The following is a 21,545-nucleotide window of genomic DNA, read 5'->3' as shown; positions in this document are numbered from 1 at the left end:
CTTTATCGACGCCTCATACAAAAAAAAAGTACAATCAGGTCTTTTAGCTGCACTGGGGAATAGGTTATCATCCACTGCAGCTCAGACTGTCTCTGTGAAACCCCTTCAATTTTCCATCATTCATCTTATATCATGTAATTTCTTTCTCAAGAAAAGAAATAGGCAGCCTTGAGAGGCAATGAATGAAATACATGAGGCAAGATTTAAACCCTCGTCACCTCGGTGCTGGCTTTTCAGAAGGGAATGGTATATCCTGTACATTCTGTTTTCTAAGTCATTTTCTAAGCACTTCTGGCATTCTTCTCTCTTTCGTGTTTGGATGAAAATGATGGGGAGTGCAGTGTCCATTCCATCCCATGATGAGACTGTGCTAATATCCGCAGCGCAGGGCTGTGTTTTCTTCTTCTATAGCGGAAGTGATGTATTATGAATGAGGAAGTCGATCACCCAACACTGTGCAAACACAAGATGTTCTCCTATATCCATTTGACACAGCCCTCACACACTTGTAATATGATATAAGAGATGGAAACATTTGCTATGTCCAAAGGCTGCAAATGCCGTCTTACTGCTTGTCCTGGAACTTCTGAGTCACCTTCTCCTCCAACGCCGTCCTCAACTCAGTTCTCTATCAGAAAAGGAGAAAATTTGTCCACAAATTGCTCTTATTTAGTCTGATACACATCTGAACTGGTTTTCCTGAAAAATATTGAGGGAATGAACATTTACCCTTAAAAATGTCTGGCATTTGTCAAAGCCAGTGCATTTTAAATGAATAGTTAGGGCTTCTTAAATCCAATAAATTTAATACCACACAAACTAAATTAAATCTACTGAATATATTGGAGATTTAAGACCAATAAAGATAATCCAGAGCTGATTAACTATCAAGTCATTAATCCTGTGCTGCCCTTTATCCTAGCATTACTGGAATACATCGTATCGCAACATCAGAGAATTTTAGGTCCACCTTGATTTGCACATTGCTGTGTAGCGTCTCACTGTTCAGCTGGTGGTTGTACTGCCACCCCCAGCCAACTTCCCCCACATAGCTCTGCCTGGACATGAGAGGGGGGGCATGCGGTGCAGATCGTAACAAGTAGCCGAGGTCACCTGTGGCATCAGGTGATGAGGAGCCCACACCGATGTATCGGGGGAAGTAATTTGATCTGGGTCTGTAGTCTCCAATTCCATCTGGGCCTTGTTAGAATCCAACAACATTTGAGAAAAGGAGGGGAAAAAAAGAAAATATAGACATATCACAATTTAGATTAGACATAAATATATGGTGAGGTTAATTAAAACAGAGATGTTGTGCAGCATATATGAAAAGAGAGTGTAAAATGGCAGGAGTGGAATTCTGCACAGAACTTGAAGGAAACAAGACATAAAGGATGGAGCATTATTCACACATTTTAAGAATGAAACACTGCTTTTATTCAGCGTTCAGCTCAGGACACCTTGTTTTAATTAAAAGGAATTACAACAAATGCTTGATAATTAATGACGTCTTTGAGAACCTGCATTTTCTCTGAATTTCCTTGTTTTATTCAGGTATTTAGTATATTTGGTACAGAAACAGAGGCTAACACAAAAAAAAATGTGTTTGGACAACATGATAAGTATTGTGGTGCAAACATGTAGTGTACATGGACAATAGATAGATAGATAGATAGATAGATAGATAGATAGATAGATAGATAGATAGATAGATAGATAGATAGATAGATAGATAGATAGATAGATAGATAGATAGATAGATAGATAGATAGATAGATAGATACTTTATTAATCCTGGAGGAAATTGTACATATCCACTGCTCAGGCATTACATAACAAATAAATATTAATATTAAATATATATATATATATATATATATATATATATATATATATATATATATATATATATATATATATATATATAAATTAAATACTACTAATAAATAATATTACATGTGAATAGTGCAAACAGTACAATCATACAAACTTGCCTAGATGCAGTATGTCTATTTACTTTTGGCTCTGGTTGCAGTGCCATCGTGTGTCCAGTTACAGTTATATTTGGTTCAGACACTGAACATCTGTCATCACTCAGTACTTCTCCTACCTGTAAAAATCATCCTCTGTCCACGCTGGGGCTCTGCTCCAACAGAATCACTTTTTCTCATCATTATTCCTGCTGTTTGGAGCAGTTTCAGGTTGGATAGACCTACACAATGCTGCTGTACGGAAATAATCCAACCCCAGCGGTCTCCTCTGTCCACTGGGCCGTGGATTGGTTGTCAGGCAACGTTTGGCGTCATGGTGTCAGCAGGCCGTCTCCTGGTTATATTGTGAAAGATGTTTCCTCCAGTGAAACGTAGCTGCTACAGATTGAATAAGTGAACTTGAGGTCATACAAATTACATTCATATTGTTATACGTGTGCTGCAATTATTACTCATGCATAACTCTTTAACTACATACTTACACCTATATGGTTCACACATCATTGTTGCTCGACATACACTACTGTATTGCACTTATTTTGGTCAAATATTTGTATAAGTCACTTAAATATACTAATGTATTAGCTTATAGTGTGTGTTGTATCAATTTGTTAGATTTTTTTTGCTTTCTTTTATTACTTTTATTTCAGTGAAGAGTTGTGTATCTGCTTCCTTGCCACCAGAAAATTAATACGAAATATAAATAACCTGATAAATTATTACAAAAGATCATTTATTCAACTGCTATGTTTGCTATGTCAGTGAAGCTTACAATGAAATACAGCACATGCTTAATTACATTCCATTGACGCAAAGTAATCTGAAATGGACCATCTTGCGTAAAAGTACTTTTACTTTGGTAACTTGAAGTAACTTGTATTCTGATTTCAAGACTAAATAATTACAGACATGATAAATTTATAAAAGAATACATTTGTTTTAGTTTCATGGAATATAACTATAGCTAGTAAGTCACTTTATTTTACATGTTATAAAAACCTCCAAGACATTATTGTAGCATAATTGTGGAAACTGTCAAGATCTGTGGCTTCATATTAAATGTTTTAAATATCTGAATCATCACAATGGCTTAACTTTTTTGGAACGTTAATAGAAAGTCATCGACAGGCACCTAAACCAAGCACCCAGGTGTACGTACAGTATATTAATGTGTACTACCCTGTTAAGACACATGGTGGTCCCAAAGCATCACTTTGCTCCATTGCTCTCCCCTCCCTAAGCCTAATTCTTTTTTGTTAAATGGACTCGCCCATGAGTCGTCCCCAGTGACTATTGCTGTCAAGCCACATGGCTAGTAACTGAAAGGCAGGAAATGAAAGGATCTTACCTTCAAAATAAGATCACGAATTGCGGTATTTAATGGGCACAATCGCGTGAAAACATTACAGACGTGGAAACAAAGGCACGAATTACTGGAAAAACATTTTTTTTTGTAATTTTAGAAATTCTATTTATTAGAAACTTTATTTTCTATCACCGTCATTGGGATTTATCGGACTTTTTCGACATGCATTCGCGAGCTGTAGATGTATGCAACATATTTTTACAAAATGCACAACCTTGGTGCAGGCAATAAAATGTAACCAACAATATTTTTACGTCACTTTTAAGGAAAGCCAATCCAAAGATGAATTTCTACTTCGTCTTTTTTTTGTATGATCTTTCAACGCGGTGCACCTGGGAAGTTTTATTTTGAAATTCTGTAAAGGAAGTTCAAACGCTTACTCTGGCTAACTTCATCCTGCTGTGTCAGTCACCATGGTGGCATACAACAGAGCACAGCGGCGGCGGACCAATCTTCACTTTTAGACCCTCAAAAAATGTTGATATAATGATTTGTTTCATTGAGTGAAGTCGGGTCTAGCGCTCATAATGGACGACAGGATGTTGTTGACGGGATAACAGTTAGCGGTTAGCTTACTTTTTTTGTTTGGTTGGATCCTACATGGAATTTCTTTTCGTCGCTGGCAGAATGCTGACTAGACTAGGAATGGCTTTCACGAACCTTGGCTTGAATAAAAGGACATTTTCTGCGTTGAGAAAATAAGTCCAACGGACGGTTTAAGCCACGTTTAAAGAATAAGTTTCCCCCCCGGTGGGACTGCCGGTTTAGGCTTGGGCGACGGAAAGACAGACACCCCGAGGAGACTGCTCGGCTGTCTGGCTCCAGTCGTGGCCTGGCTCCGGGCACTCCCAGCTTATCCGCTAGCTTGAGAGCACCGACGACGGAAGAAGCAAGGCACACGGGAGACGGCTCAGTCTTATCCGTGGCACTGGATATTTAAAAACGGTTTATAAGGATAAGACATTCAAAATCGTCCAGACGGCGTCTTCCAAAACAATGGCGTCCTATGTGGACAACAGCTTCCGACAGGCTGTGATGATGAATCCGGCTGAAAGGACGCAACAGGTCAGAAGAAATAATGTCTGTAATGCAAGTTTTAATAGAATCTGTGTTCAATTTTTTTCTGCAAGGTGTCGTCCTTGAATGAAAAGGTGTTGTAATGACAAATTGTGCAACTGGTGCCATTCAGCTTGTTGCAGTGTTACGTATGGCTGCATCCCGATAAGCCCTCCATCAGCAGAGATAATCAAGACTATTAACTTTACAGGTCCTCCAGCATCGGTACGAATCGAATGTAAAAGTTGTTTTACATGTGGGACTTATTTATATTTCTCTTCTTGCAAAAAGCATGTTTTATATGAGGAAAAAAAAATGGTCAAAATGTTTAAGGATGAGTGTACACATGGCAACAAGGTGAGGCTAATCCCGACTAAGCTATTCGCTAATGCTAGCAAAATAGACGTAGTCCGGTTCTTTTCTTATTTTAATTAAGATTTTATGAAGCATGAAATGTTCAGAATCCGTCAAAAACAGGTGGGTCTTCATTGCATACTGACAGAAGTTAAGTTGACCCAGATAATTCGAATAAAAAAGTTCAAATAATAAGGAAATGTCAAACTGATTATTTGTTGTACGTGGAAGATGTGTGCATAAAGTTTTGTGAAAAAAAACCCTGAACAGTTCTGTTATATACATGTATTTTAAACCATATTATCTACATTAGATATATTATAGATATTAGATACTTTGTCATGTATCTAATGTCTTCTGTTAGGTTCTGACTGAATTCAACTCATGACCAAAGGAAAAAATATATAAATGTAAAAAAAAAAAGATTTTAAATGTATGATTTCAACAGCTCCTGGTTGTTATGTGTATTGTTTAAAGTATTAAATAAGTATTTTTGATTTCTGGAAGCAAAACCACTTGAATGAGTCCAGCGTGTAACCATGGAAATGAGGGGGGAAAAAACAGAAAAAAAAAGTCATTGAAATAGAAAACATTACCTCAGCATTTGAAATACTCACTTAAAGTGAAATGTTTTATTTGTGTGCAAAATTACCAACGGTGAGGTTTTTCACGATACAGTTACAGTTACAGGTAAAGGTTAAGAGGGGAAAAAAAAGCTTAAATCTTCATTCAGTTGTGTAGCGTTTGAAATCCTGTAGACTGATAGTAATAATAATAATAATAAACCTTTATTGTCCCACAGTGGGGAAATTTGTGCAATTGTGGCAGCGGGGGGGGGGGTGTCATACATAAATACTTAAATAATATACTGTACATACATATTAACATTTGCAACATATGAAATTTACATATTCACATATTATAAACATATTAACATATATTATCAGAAATGTACAGTTATATGTACACTTATATGTACACATCAAAAATATACACTACAGACTGAAGATTACATTGTTCATCGAGAATTACAATATTTTGGACTTTGAGCTCTTTGAGTGGTCTGCTGGGAGGATTGCTGGTTGTAGAATGATGTATGTGAGATGTATGTGAGACACACAAACACACACGTTGGCATGTGTGTCTTCAAATATCAGTAGTTGCAGTTTGGATCCAAATCCAGTTTGCTATCATTTAATTTGGGCGGTGCTTTCATTCCAAATGGTTGCTGCTTCAGCAAGGACACGGAGTGGACAATCAATAGGCCACCACTTTAACCAGTGGACGAGTGAGCAGCGCAGCCTTCTGCCCATCTGTCTGACATTGAGGAAACAATTATGGTGTCATTGACAGCTTGTTAGCTGTAGCAGACATGTGGTCTTTAGAACTGTATTCAGACTGATGTGCAGCAGCGACCAATGTCAATATGGGAATGGAACCCAGAATTTGATTGGCACCAGTAGTTACTTTGATCTTCCTAGACGGTGATTTATTTCAGGCAAATATAAATGAGAACAGGTTAAAAAAAAAAAATCTTCAAAAATGTCTTCCAAGATGTCTTCAGCTTCATTGTAACACCTTCAAGTTGTCCAACAGAAATCAAATGTTTTAATGGTGTGTGTGGTGTTTTAAAAAACAAACCACAAAAACTTTAATCGATTAAACTAGCGAGAATGATCTTGAACGTTTACAAGTGGTATATATTTTGTTTGTGTACCAATGAACCAATAGATTTCCTCTCTACAAAGTCATTGCCGGGGTTGTGGTTGATGCGCTCCTTTACATCATTGATTTCTTTTAGTGTTCTCAACTGTCAATACGGGAACCAGGGTGTGATTTAAAGCCGGCGCTCCTCAACGGAGACTAAAACTTGTCATCCTGCGCACCCACACGAAAGAATTTAAATTAGAACAAATCAACGCCTGGATATTGTGAAAACATTGGAATTTTTGAGCTGGACAAAAAGTTTGATGAAATTCCCAGAGACAATCTGTCCTCTGAGGAGAGTCAGTAAAGATGAACAGCTGGTCCTTCTGATGCCACGCCTGTATTCAAGATGACTTGACATTGCATCACTTGCGATGTGACGACTATATAGCTGTTCACTGCAATAAAGATGTTGATGATGATGATGATGATGATGAAACAACCCTGTGCAGCCCTAGTATGCATACATGTCATTCATCTGGACACACCTGTCATTCACTTAAATAGAAAATACTCAACTTAATGTCCAAACTCCTGCCAGGAAGTGTAAATGGTCATAGAGATGGACTGGGACATGCTGTACAATGACTAAAGGACAGTGTTTGAAAATGATTTAGTCAGAGGTGTGAGGTGCTGACAACTTTCAGAAACACTCATCCGTATCATGTTGCTGTTGTGTCACAGAAAACGGCTCTTCTCTTTTTTTAGATGCCTCTGCACCGGTCCTGTAAAGAGTGACGACTTTTGTTGTGGCTAAGAAATCTTTTTGACATTAAGCTTCTCTGGGTATTGAGTGGCTCTGTGGTTCAGGCTCCTCCTGTGTTTTTCATTAACAACACCTTTTCCTGATGTTCTCTTCAAGAGTCCAGTGAATGTGCTGTAGCTTCAAATAGTTTATCCTAATGGTGTTGGCAGAGTCTCTGTCAGGATTAGCCAACGGTTAGAGGGATCTGAGTCAAGTGTTCAAGTCTGAACACTGTTGGATTTGACCCTCTGTCTCAGTCCGTTGTCACATGGCAGGTTAAATAACCGTCCACTCGACAGCTTGTGTTCGTTCTGGCTTTTGGCAGTTTCCTTTTCTTGATTTCTATTCAAAGTTGGAGTGTGTAAGGCTAAAAGAAGACCATTTGATTGTCAAGGAAACAGAAGAAGTTAATCTTCTTTTTTTTATTGCAAAGCTCTGATGCATAGAATTTAAAATGAAAAAGAACTAAAATGACAGGATGATTTGATCTCTAATTCTGTTTTCTTGTAGAAACTGATGAATGTTTGTGGAAAAATGAATGAAGCCGCACTGCTTAAATGTGCAATGTGATTATAGCTCAACTGGTGTGACTTTCTGTTTGAAATTAGATCACCCTTTTGGTATTATTTATAATTTAAATTGATAATTATTTAATTGTAAGAGATATTCCTCACAAGACATCTGAAGGACGATTTACCATCACGGGAACATTGTCAGTGTCGTAGACGACACCATGACATTGAGTCTGCCTCAGCAGTGGTTCTATTATGGGCTCTCATTTAAGCCCCCATACAATGTTTGTCAGACCCACTAAAAGACATTAATCAGATAAGATAAGATGTACCTTTTGTTGATCCCCCATGGTGGAAATTCAATTTGACGCAGCAGTGCGAGGGACGGGGTGGCAGCGTGAGATGTGCTAAAGGCGAAAGAGAAAAAGGAATACAATAAATAGATGTGGCAGTTAATTATACAGCACCCCACTGGGTCTTCAAGGTGCTTACAGGTAATGAAATTATCTCATAGAAGTGCAAGTGAATTTGACTTATATAGCTTTGGGTTTTTGGTTGTTTTTCGTGTCATTTCTCACAATAAAGTTGTTGAGTTTTCGACTGTAAATTATTTAAAGTATAAAGACATTAGTTTGGGATTTGGGAAATTTTGGATAACATTTGTTGCAGTCTTTTAAAATTTTACGGCCCAAATAATTCAAAAGAATAAGTTATTTTAACTGTCATAAATACATCATTCACTGCGTGAAACCCGATAAAGTATGCTTCAATTAGGAATGAATGAGCAAAGCAAACATCTTTGGTCTACTAGGAACAAAAACGCAGAAAGCACACTCTCTCCTCTGTCTGTGCTCAGGACATATTGCCTCTCGGTTAGCCAGGTGGCGAAGCTGAAGGCCGTGAACCGCCGCAGCCCCCCCCCAGCTGAGGTGACCCTTCCTCACAGCCTTACATCTGGAGGCGCAACGCACAAAATCATTTCCTTTTTTTCCATATTTGTGAATTCAAGGTTTTTTTCTTCAATATAGGCTTCAGGTAAAAAAAAAAAAGCGTACAAAGGTGATGTCACAAAAAACTTGAATTTGACAACAAATGGACACCCCGCCTCGCCCCCCTCTAATGAAGGGATGCATAAAACAGTAGCGGAAGTTGTCGCTACAGGTTGTAGAATGACTGATGAGTGCGACGCTGCCTCGTCTCTCGGCATCCTGCCCTCTTTAAGCAGCAGGAAGCGGAAAAGCGTCAAGGATGCTTTTTGAACTGAAGCCAGAAGAAAAGGTTGACAACAGAATCACCCCCACCCCCACCCCCCCTCCAAAAAAAGCTTTCATTTCCGAAGCAGGGTGTTGTTTTTTTGTGACTTCTTTTCCTATTTTTGTGAGGGGCAACAAGAGCATGTGAGCATCTATATTTAAAACCGTACAGATTGCTGTCTCCAAAAAGCGGAATGGACTTGTGCTGCGTTTTATTTCACTCAAGCTATAAAGGTGTACCCCCCCCCAACAACAGGATTTTTGTCATTCTCCAAAAATTCCCATTCATTTTAGGCTTTATGCCTCCTTGCTCTGCGGTGAGTAAGAGCAGTGATGTCACATGTTATTCTTCTGATGAAAGTGGAGGCTTGGTGTAAGCAGCGGCGGTTACACATACCGCGGCCGCGCTGACGTATTCCCTCGTTTTTAAATACAGGGGATGATTTCAGGAATGGTTAGAGAAAGAAACAAATGCAGCGTAAGCTCATTTGAATCCCCCCCCCTTTTTTTTTCTTTATTCCAACGCCGTCCACGGTTCAGTAAACCTATTAAAGTTATTTTATTAGCATCTGTTTGTCAGCGGTCTTGCTGTATGAAAAGGTTAGACCTTAAATGATACGTCTGCCACAGAACGATGTCATTTATGACAGTTTTACAGTTTAATTGTGCAGTTTTACAGCTTAGTTATGTCTGATATCATGGTTGACATTGAGCCCCAAAAAAAAAGGACATTCCAGAAAGCATTCCTTACTGGAATACTCCAGGATGTTTGTGTATGCTGCTGCAATCTAATAAAGAAAAGACCAATCGAGTGCAGTTAGTGCTTAAAGACTGAAGTAGGTTAAACACACACTGACTTTCACCCTATGAAGCTGTTGTTTTAACCCCGGCGGAGCACAGAAATCAAATTTCATGCGCTTCTTGCCCATGTTTGCTATCAATTCAGGATGGTTGGTTCAGATGGATTACCTTTTGTGTTCATTTACATTTTATTCACTGTGTTTTCATAGCCCTGCTAATCCATAAAGGTGCTATCTGTGGCTGCTGTGTTGCATGCTGGCCTAGCTAATGATTATTTTACCCCATCAGTTTATCTTGTAGGTGTTCTCTCAAAAGAAAAAGCATAAAAACATTGACATTGCATAAGCTGAGTCACATGTAAAAATCAAATCATTCCACAAAGCTCGCTCAAGTGTGCTTGATATCCTTCAGTGCAGTGATGTGAGAGGTCACTTTCAAACAATAGAGGCTTGGGTGGTGGTGGTGTGTGTGTGCGGGGGGGTTGGAAGACATTTCTAAAATGGTTAGACGGAGACTTCATGCTGGCTTCTGCGATCCTCTTTCCCGCAGCTGCTTTCGTGTACCGATCTGAAAAGCTGACGTGGGAGCGCTCACGACGTGTCATGTCGTTCATGTGTTGGTTTCTTTGAACATTTTTATTTCTCTAACTTAGTTTGATTCTTTTTTTCACTCTGACAGATTCCATTTATTTGATCTGAAGCCATATTGCTCTTCGACTTCTACTTTTTACCGTGTTTTTGATGTAGCATATCATTGATCGCAGCCCCGGAGTTTTCGGGTTGGAAATGTCAGCGGCATGTTTCAGTCACTTTGTTCACATTCCTCCTGATACTTTTAAAACAAAGAAAAACAGATCTAGAATCGCGGCTCCAGAAATTCCCATGGCGTTCATGGCAAGATGACAGCAGACTTCATGCCACTGTGCGACCACAATCTTTACATAACTTAGGCCGTTACTCACTTTTGGCAGCATGGGGAGTTTGAAGAATAAATTATTCCTGACATGCAATATTTGTACGCCTGCTACTGAACTTACAGAACTTTCAGTAGCTGCGATTATTAGCGGTGTTCCTGAACGAGATGTGGCAAATTCCCGCATTTGGAAACAGTGATACCTACGTCACTGAAAAAGGATTGCATGAGCGCGACTATGTCACGGACGTTAGCAACCACCGGATGTCTTTAAGTGAGTTTGCATGTTAGCCTTCGACCCACACAGAACTGGCTCGCTATGTGGCGTGTAATCTGCTGTATAATCCCTTTTGCTGAACTGCTCAGACATGTGGATCAGATGGAGAGCTCATTAATTTGTGTGATTAGAGGTCTCTAAATCCTGGTATGCGGGCTCACCGTGCCGCTAATACTTGTTTACAGAATTTGCGACAATAAGAACGGTCAATGACTAATTTGGCAATCCGTCATGAACACATTCTAGTCTAACTGTAAAGGTGAGACTATTTGCGGATGTTCCAAATAGTCTCAACTTTACAGTTACGATCTAGCTTCCTGTGAACTGCTTTATTACCAGCTGCGCTGGTGGAAGGCAGGTCTGTATTTGGCATGTCAGCAAAAAGAAGTGATTGATTACAGTTCCAGTGAGGGTAAAAACAGCTGTCTTTGCTTATGGATTCTTCTATCAAAAGTCTAAAGTAGCCGCAGTAGCGATCCTGGACTTCCGTTGTTGGGGATGGTGTTAAAAAGCAGCGATGAAAGAAGTTTTCCTCGCTTAGCAATCAGCGATTAAGAATAGTGTTGTTCCACTTCCTGTGTTCAGTGGGGTGTAGTGCTGTGCATTATCTGTCGTCTTGAAATCTTATCTTTGCAATTGGTCCTTAAGGGTCAGTCTAACCTGTGGCTGGTCACGTTTCCCCCACTGGGGAAAATAACAGTTCCTCGCCAAAGGCCTCATGGTAATCTGATTCCTTGTGGAACGTTTGACGGCTTCTCCCTGCTTCCTGCTTTTTGGGAAAAAGGAAATGGTAATTGTAGCTTTCCTGAACTGAACCATTAATAATATTTTGTGTCTTTTTAACTAGTTTTTCTAACAAATTGCCTTTGCCAGTTGAAGACTATTAGAATTTTCTTTCAAGCCTTTGAGTTTGTGCACCTGGATTTTTTAGGATCCTACCTTCCGACCTTTGGGACAGGTTTATGGACCTTTTTTTTGCTGGAATGCTTCATTCCCTTTTGAGTCCCGCTGACATTGACCTACTACTGAAGTCTTTCCAACACCACTCTAGTAGTATTTTTTTCCCAAAAAGCTGTGCTGTCAGTTAAAGCTGCACATTATTTATGAAACTGCAGTGGTTCATTTTGACCTCGGATCTTGACCGGGCTAATTGACACTTGCCTTGGTTGACCTCAAACAGGCATCCGCTTCCAGACGTTTTTCCATATGGCCCTATACATCCTTTGAATTTAAAGCATCCCCGCTGGGAGCGAATCCCTTTGATTAACCATTCTTGCCAGAATTGGCGTGCGGATCTCTTTTTATAATGTAATGTATACCCTTCATGGCAGAAAGACCAAGTATCCAAAAAGAGTTGTGTAATACTACATCAACAATTCTCCAGAAGAGCTAACGCTTGTGAAACCTTCTTATATTTGCTTATTTGTGGTTAAGTAATGTGGTCAACCCTTCAGTTTGTTTTCAAGCAAACCTTCACAAGGAAAAGCGCCACGCTGCACCCAGTTACTGTGGAAACAAACAGAACTGTATGACACAAGGGAAAAGAGTCATTCACTGGGACAAAAGGAGCCTGACGACACACAACAGAATCTTTATGGCATAAGTTTGTTTAATGTCATAAACTCACTGTGAGGAATGGGCAGAAAGAAACTCGAGGGTCACAGCGACTTTAAGAAGTGTTCAGCTGAGGTTTGGTTGTTCTTGTAATTCATTCAAGATAAATTTCATTTATTTAAGTTTGACAGGATTCGCCCATAAGAAAAACTGATAGGATTGATCAGACACATTTCAATAGTTCCTGGGCAGTTTGACTAAAATTGCCGTGATGTGAAAAGATGACTTCATGATTACAATCTCACATTGTCCATTGTGCTATGTCTTATCATATATATATATATATATATATATATATATATATATATATATAGTTCGGCACCATATTTCCCGTGAAATTGGTTTGCTCCTTGTCATAAAATACATCTCGTTTTGGGACAGGATGCTCGTGATGGTTTTTTTGTGTCACATTGATCTGAACGCCCGTGGCTGCGTAATAATTAGGCTAAATGAAGACTGTATATGATTTTAATGGAAGGGAAAGATGCGGGGCCATTCATGCATGCTTCCCTCCCCTTGGGCTCGTGGTGGGAGGGGGGGCTTTTGAGTCCACCAACAGTGGTGTGGCCCCAAAACAAAGACTTCCTGTTACAACCAGCTTCTGCTTGTCAAAAACACTTCAAATCATTCCGATTATTTTGTCGCTGCACTGAGAATAGCTGGTAGCTAACTTTTACCGACTACAATTATGCACATACCTAGCAGACTTTAACAAAGAAATACTTCCCCTATATTGAGCAGGAAGGGGGTGGTGGTGGGGGAGTGGAAGGGGAAACACATGATGGTTCAGCTAGTTTCTTTTGTAAAACATCCTGAGGATGCAGCTTGAAATCCCCCGGAGCTGAGGCGCGTTTCATTCTGAGTGAAAATGGCCATGGGTGGGATCAGAAGCGAACTCCTGTAAACAGGAAGCGTCCGTTCAAGACGCCGCTAGCAGTGTACTCCGGTGTGGTTTGGATGCTGAACGCAAGGCAACTTTGATCATTCACCGGGTGTGGCATTTCTCCATTCATGAACAGATCATGCCAGGAATTGGGTTCCAGTAACAACAGTTACTCAAAACAGACAAGACTATCCTTGTATTAACTGTGATTTTCATGCATGACATGCAGGAGTTATGTTCCTAATCTCAGGTCAACCCAAGCGTGCCATTTTTAAAACGCCTTATCGAAGGGTTTACGTTGTGACTACTCAAACCGCTTAGAGATATAAAGGTGAGGCGTCACACTTCACACATGCAGGCGCTAGGCCGCCCTTCATTGTGATTCCAAAGCACGGAAGAGCGTAGATGAGTGTTGCTACCAACAACGATGAAGCTGCTGGCAGGCTGGCTCCCACCACAGAAGGGAACAGGCTGTTCATGTTGCCGACTGGAGTTCTGCAGCACAGAGACCCGCTGGAAACACTCCAGACGTGAGACCGCCAGCACCGCCAGGGTTCCATTTGAGACGTTGGAATTCAATGTCACATCGCCAAATTTGTTTGTAGTTTTGAGGGATTGGTTTTGAGTCTCTCTGCAGCAATAACCGCCTTTAATGTCTTGGCACGTTGGGTGACTCTTTTGTGTTGTTCCATTTTTTCGTCCAACATCAACAGTTCTGTTTGGGTGGTGTTGTTCTTCCACGAGAACATCAAGATCTTCTGTTTCTAACAAACAGCTCCAACTTCCCTCCGGCGACCAGTTAGTGTTTGTGGCTTTGGGGTCCCTTGAAGTGAAATCCAGCTCGTGTGAAAGTGGTACTCCTGGTGAAAACACTTTCACTGGTTGTTCCCTAGCAACCGGTCACAGCAGATTTTCAGAAGCAGCGGCAGCAAAGATTTTAAAGATTGATAATTATATTTAATATATATTTAAATTAGGTTACTGACGGTTTCTTCTAGGAAACAGACCAATTGGATGTAGTCATGGCCAAGGATCGAACCCGGACTGAGGTGGGAAATCAGTGTTATGTTTCTCCCTTTGTGGCGCTCTGGGGATTTCATTAGCAATTGTCCTCCAGCATTTGGCCTCTATTTGTGTCGAGTTAATTGGACAGATAAAAGTGGAGAAGCTGGGACCAAGCATTTATGGATCATTTAGGCCACCAAGCAAGCCATTTACCCAGGGGAGGAGGAAAACACATCCCCATCCTATTTCATCCACCCCAACCTTTCTCCCCATTTTCCCTTTGAGCGCTCATGAATTGATCTTTATATGATGTTGTGTAACTTTTGTGATTATTGCGCCGCACCTCTTTGAGGGCTTTGTTTGAACGAGATGGAGCGGGTTTTCATTTAGCCAGACAGCTGGCTTTGTTCCCGGCCTGGCGACCTGCTACAATGAGTTCCAGTGACAGAGCTGAGAGATCTCTTTGTGTCCAGTATTTCTCAAGAGTGCACCGTTGCATCCACATTGAGCCATTGTTGTGGTCGAAGCCACATGCTAATGGCTGAAATAAGTTTCGTGTCAGCCAAGGTATCACAATTGTTATCTAAAATGAAAATAAAAATTGTGGTGTTTTATAACTGCATAATTGCCACTTCTTTAACTGAGATGACAATAGACCTTTGCCATCAATTACCCTGAGCTGTCATGGATGTGGTGTGTGCTGATAGGAGTGTCTATAGATGGTTACAGTGGTTAATACAATACAATCCTGTGGTCACAGCAGCAGCTGTCATGTTATTATACTGTGGTAGAGACTATGAAGAGGCTGCACACTGGAAGCTTCTTTTATTACCTCCACCCGGTGTTGTCTGTCTGTTGGTTAGCGGGATAACAAATAAAGTTTGGGACAATATAAAATTAAAGGTAAGATCCTCAGGAGGAGAACAGGTTATTAGATTCTGAGGCGTATTGGGAAATCTTGTAGCTTTTTTTACTCCGCTTTCATATGCAGTGATAATCATATGAAAGCTATCTGGTTCAGCTGCTACTGGTGACATGTTGCCAGTCAGTCGATCTCAAAACTGTTAAATTTTTTTAGATTCATTTCTTTATCAGAAATCAGATGGATGGAGGGTGACATTGGCGTTCAGGTGGACACGAGTTGCATCTTTGCAGGTTTTAAACCTCCATCTGTCACAGATTCTCAGCATCCAGGCTCATCTCCAGCTTGTTCCTGTGATGCCGTTGATAGCTTTGACTTTTTGCCCTACGTGGCAGCGCCGTGACATTATGAGGGGCGTCTGAGTCAGCAAATATCATTCAGCGCTAAGTAGATGACTGTGAAATCCTGTATCAGTGTGGCTTGACTGATGCTATGTGAAGAATACGAAGACGGAACCAGGCTGATGACGACAGTTCTTTCTTACTTTTTCGGCTTTGTTTTACCCTGAAGGACGGCAGTGCAGCATTGTGTCCTTACAGTTTACTGCAGATCCTGCATTATTTATTATCAGTGCACCTCCTCAAAGCAAGGACAATATAGTGGTATTCATATACAGTATAGTTCTTGTACTGTAAACAGTGCTGCTTGCGTACAGCTTGAGTCGCAACAACTCTTCACCTTACAGGTTGGAGACTATCTCTGTATCATTCCTAGAATAAACGGTCATGATAGTCTGATCGGTTTGCCATTGCAGAACTTTTTAATTTGTGTTTTTCCTTCATTGACATCATGCAGCAGTCTGTGTAGTCTCTGAAATAATAGAACAGCAACTTGTGCAATAAATCTAAAATATACATCAAGTTTTGCCAAATGCAGTTTGAACAAGAGTTAAATCTTGGCTTCTTGATGAAGATTGGCAGCGTCAAGCTATCAGTTTCGTTTATGCCTTAAGATATATCTTTACACGCCACAGTGATTCTCAGGTTGAGTAGAGGTTGCGTCGTTCCATTTTTTTTAAACATGCATGTACTTAAAAACAAACATCTGCTCCGGCGAGCTGCAGCACTAATCAAAGCAGATGGGCTAAAGAGGTCGGCTGACCCTTAGCATTTGTTTGCTGTGCTTACTGGTTGCGCAAACATACATCTTTCCTGTCTATGAACTATGTGCACTAGCTTGTTTTTAACAAAGAACTAATACAACTCACTGTCTGCTTCTACTTGTGCAGCCCGACATCCATCTTAATTTGCATGCCCCCGGAGAAGGAGCGCTTGTTAGTCCCTGAGGGGTTTATGCTGGCAGACAGCTCAAGTAGGTGCCGTTAAGCTCATTCACATGCCTCCCTTGATTCTTGTTCCAGCCAGTCACCACGTCCACCGGCTGCGCGACCGCGCTGGGAAATAAACAACAGCTTCCCAAGTGCTTCTAAATGGCATCGGTGACTGTAAAGTCCCCCCCCCCTCCGCCCCCTAGTGTCCACTTGAGCCTCACAGGTGGAATTCCGCTCGCTGAAATCCATCAAGCTGGCGTAAAAGTGGAAATTGAAGATGGTTCCCTGTCATCCTGCAAAAAACCCCCCAAACAAAACACACAAAGAGGCGGCGGGAATGTGAATGTGACCCGGCGCTTAATTCTGAGAGGAAGAGTGTGAGAGAGGAGCATGTGATCTGCTAGCTTAATCTGCAGAATTAACACCGAGTGCTTAATGGTAATAAGATTGCTAATTAGCTTTGTTGTAGTTTGTGCCAACTCCATTCAGGCGGCACGTAGTTTTAATGGGGGAGAACATGATTACGTCATCGGTTTCAACCTTTCAGAAAGTCAGATCAAATAGAACGGACTCGCTAATACATGTGCAGTTTTGATCTGAGCTTCTTCCGTCATCACCTTGCTCGTCTTTGCTAAACGGGTGCTCAGACCTGAACGGCGGGCCAGAATAGCCATAGTTAGCGATGCAGCAGCGGCGCTTCGCCACCGCGTGACCTTGTTACAGCCCACAAAAGCCCCCCACCTGCTCTTTCGCACAGGCTCACGGATAAAAATACCCAACATATCCCACGCTCTCTGCCGATAGAGATTCAAGGACAGCTGCTGGCCACCCTGTTAACGGGGAGGGGGGGTGCAAACAAAGACAAGGGAATACACACATTAACCTTCGTCTGTTGTTAGGGTCGCCACCGACCCGTTCTTGATTTTAAATTCCTAAAACTACCACAAAAATACATTTATTGCATCAAGGCTTTTTGACTTTGTCAGGTACCTCTATTACAACAAAATAATATCCAAAAAATTTTTTTCACTAAATTATAAAATGCTCTGGTTGAAATTGTTACCTTTGTGGTGCTAGGGTCGGTTTCGACCCTGTTATAAAATAAGCTTATAAAGCAATAATTAGAGCAAAAACTGATAGCATAAGTGCACTGTCAGACAGACAGCTCATCTCCTAGTCGTGTGAGCTTTAGTGGAATCTCATTTTGGATTTTTGTTTTCCAGTTTACCTGCACAGAAACAAAAACAAATGAAGTCGGGCATGTCAGATGTCTGTGTAGGTTCTCAGTCAACCAGGTCATTGTTATCCAAAAGCCGTTGAAGTCAATCCACTCGACGTCAAGAAAGTTCTTGAAGACGTTTTGTATCTCATACAATAGACTTCTTCAGTTCAGAGGGCGGCTGATCATGTCCCAGCTTATTAACCCTGTGGGGTGTGGTCAGTGCTATTCACATTCCAACGACTGTCCTTGAAACCCGTCTGGCTCCTCAACGATTGTTGGTGGGGGTGTCAAAGGGGGTCGTTGAAATGTGAGTTTCATCTTTGTATGCTAATGAGGGTTGTCTGATGTCTCATACTGTCAAAAAAAAAGAAGGAATGTGATGCTGATGTCTACTCTTCACAAAGACGCAGCTGTGTCATCAGGAAGTGATAAAAAGCCCACAATTATCCTTGACTACAACAAGAATAAAGGAGGAGTGGACAAGCTGACTGCCACCTACACTTGCCAGCGAATGACCAGGAGATGGCCAATGGTTGTATTTTACGACATGCTTGATGTGTCTGCATATAATGCATTTGTGTTGTGGACCCACATCCACCCAGGGTGGAACTCAACCAAAAAAGCCATGCGGAGATTGTTTCTTGAGGAGCTCAGACATTCCCTCGTGAAGCCACACATTGAGCAAAGGCAGCGGGTTCCCCGAGACCCAGATGCTGCAGCCTTGGTCAGACAGCTGCAGAGCTCACCTACCACTCGGTCCACAACATCAGCAACACAAAGAGCATCCTCGCCAGCATCCTACTCAGCTAGCCCTGCCTCAACACCAATCGCACCAGCCACAGCCAGAACCCAATTCAGGCCATCTGATTCTAAAAGAAAGAGGTGTCAGGTCTGCCCAAACAGGAAGGACAGAAAGACAAACGAACTGTGCTTCAAGTGCAAGAAATATATCTGCAAAGAACACGCAAATAGTGTCACTTTTTGCCACACATGAATCTAAACATACATACACACACACATACATATGAATGTTCTTGCATACAGAGACTTTTACTCTGATTTAGTTTTTTATTAGTTTTCGAATTTGGAATTTTGCAACATATGCTTGATTGGTTGTTTGACCTTGCAAATCTATATTTTGTGTTATTACTTGTTCTGCTTTTCATTTTGTGTTTAGAGTAAAGTTGTATTGCTGAAAAAAATACTTTTTTTTTCATTTCCTTGAAGTAAATATACATGGGTCAAAATTGACCCGTAACACCATAGATGTTACTATAGTTAATAATATTAAAATGGAAAAATAAATGAAAAAAATTTATTCAAGAGATGTGTTATAATACCCCTCAGTAATACTCAGGTAACACAACAACCTATTTTTTATTTATATGATTCTCTTGAGGCTCATTTTACCAGTTTTTAAAATTGAAATCGAGGGCTATACTGACAAAAAAAGGCCCAGAGGCCCACACCAAAAACATTAAAACTAATATTTTCATGGATAAGGAAGCCTAACAATGTAACCAAGAGATGAGAAACAATTTGGATGATAGATGATTGCTTTTAGTGTATTTTAGAGATGATTTAAAGCGCGGGTCGAAACCGACCCGTTAACATCGGAAATGGTAACAGAAAGCTAACACCAGACGAAGGTTAAGACAAACACATGACACACACACAATGGCATCCAGTGGAACATCGTCCTACCGCCACCACCGCCGCTGCCCCTGAGGTTTACGACCAACGCCGCGCACATTTGGAATAAACTGCCATCGCTGCTATTTTGTCTACTCTTGGGGGGGGGGGTCGTCCACCTGATTCCCACCTCACTCCCAGTTGGCACCACTGACATGCTGCGACGTTTGTGCTGAGAAGACAATATAATGCAATATATTGCCATTAGCAGATTTTGCACCGTAGACAACACGACCTTCCGACCTTGAGCGCTGGCTGTTGGGCTCCCGGCGGTCCGGCTGCCCTGTGACGCGCCTGCAGGCTGTTTTCCACCTCCGTCCACGTCATTATTTTCCAGCACTCATATTTAAATTGTTTTTCAGTCTCCGAAGCAGCCATATATTCCTAATTAGATAGACTAGAACGGCAGTCATTGTGAATGTATGAAATGCACTGGAGGCTATTGTCAGTGTTTTAAATAGATACGACGTCTAGCAGGGTTTTAACTGTATTCTTATGCTACCAAGGAAGTTAAAAGTTCCTCATGTTTTAATCTACTTATTGAACTTTTGACTAATAAGTGTGAGTCAGGAGAAAATAACTGCAATGCAGGAGGACCTGAAGTGTTGTTAGAATAAATCATAGAATAATTACAGAGTGCGGTCGGCGGGTTTTTTGCCCGCCTATTGCTTGTAAAGTTACTAAGGATGATCATTTAGTTACTGTCAGTAGACTGAAGCAATGTAACCTTCTAAATTACAATTAAATGATCCATTTCTTTCATAATGGATTGTTTTTAGAATAATAAGCCATTCTTATTTTACCATGGTCCAGCTTCACCTGTGAACTTCATAATTTGGTGTTTTTGATTGGCAGCAGCTGAAATGTCACATTTGTCCAATTCTATTTGGAAATGCAACTAAATTTAAACTTTTTAAAGCTAAAATTATAGTTAGATTCATCAGACGATCAAGAAACAGTTGATATTCTCAGACATACATTTACTGCTTTTTATCTTGTCGAATCAAACTGAATAACTTCAGCGGTAGGACCGTCAGGTTCGACACAAGCGAGTTATTTGAAGACCTGGCGTTGTGTTTTAATGGCTGTATCCCAGCAGGTCGCTCACAGATGCTTGACCCGGATGATTCCTCCGCTCAGTATGTTCTATACGTGGTTCCTCCCATAGGTTAGCCTTCAGTGGGGGGGTAAGAGGCACAAATAAGATGCCCTCTTTAGACCTCACGTGGGTCTGTTGGTGTGGTCTCTGAGACATTATCTCGCCGATGTCATCTGAGGAATGCAAGCCTCACCCTGGCCTGACACATAAGATGACCCTCCCCCCCACTGTCACGGTAACAGGATCCAGGAATACCACAGCATCACTGAACCAGAGGAGGTTGGCAAACCTGGAAAAGGTCACCACTTTAAAAAAAGGGAATGTTCTGGTTCAAAACCTGGTGTGGATTTGCACAAGAGTGATTTAATGCACAAATGCACTGATAACGATTTTAATTTAAACTCCAAAATTGTATTTTTCGAACTGAAAAATCCAGACAATCAAAAATTCCTTCACATTGCAAACAGAGGTGCTAATTCTTCTGCTTTAATCAAATCTTTTTTTTTTTGCATTGTGTCCACTTGTTTTGACCTTAAAACCACCTTCGTGAAGTTCAGAGTGTGAAGGTGGGGAGTCGAAAAAGCTCACCCCGCAGTGACAAGTGAGCGATTGTTACCAAAACTAGGCCGTCCTCACTCCTGAGTCGCGGGGGATTAATTTGCTCTTTTCACAACTATTTTCTGAAACAGAACAACAAATCCTCCCCGCGCAAAAAGTGCCGCGATTAGAGTGGCCGTTCCTTCTTTGACTGCTAGGGATCAAGGTCGTAAGCATCTTAGATGGGGGGGGGGGCACAGGCGGCGTAATGAGCCAACCGGTACAAGGATGCAGCTTGTCTCACAAGCAAACATTCAAAACAACAGC

At 41.0% G+C, this 21,545-nt stretch overlaps 1 protein-coding gene across 7 annotated transcripts in view; it reads left to right on the top strand.

Annotated features, from left to right (window-relative positions):
- Window positions 1-3,770: 3,770 nt before the first annotated feature.
- Window positions 3,771-21,545, top strand: part of rapgef2b (Rap guanine nucleotide exchange factor 2b) — a 78,733-nt gene continuing 60,958 nt past the window's right edge. For all 7 annotated transcript variants that reach the window (XR_011037157.1, XM_068325039.1, XM_068325034.1 and 4 more), the window contains exon 1: window positions 3,771-4,422. Coding sequence is in view for 6 of the 7 variants with exons in the window: in XM_068325039.1 (XP_068181140.1) it covers window positions 4,354-4,422 (69 nt within the window). In the remaining variant the exon portion in view is untranslated. The remainder of the gene's footprint in view (window positions 4,423-21,545) is intronic.

This window comes from Antennarius striatus, chromosome 10 (genome assembly GCF_040054535.1).
Source record: "Antennarius striatus isolate MH-2024 chromosome 10, ASM4005453v1, whole genome shotgun sequence".
In the NCBI taxonomy this organism is placed as follows: domain Eukaryota; kingdom Metazoa; phylum Chordata; class Actinopteri; order Lophiiformes; family Antennariidae; genus Antennarius; species Antennarius striatus.
This window is presented reverse-complemented; position numbering and strand designations above follow the sequence as displayed.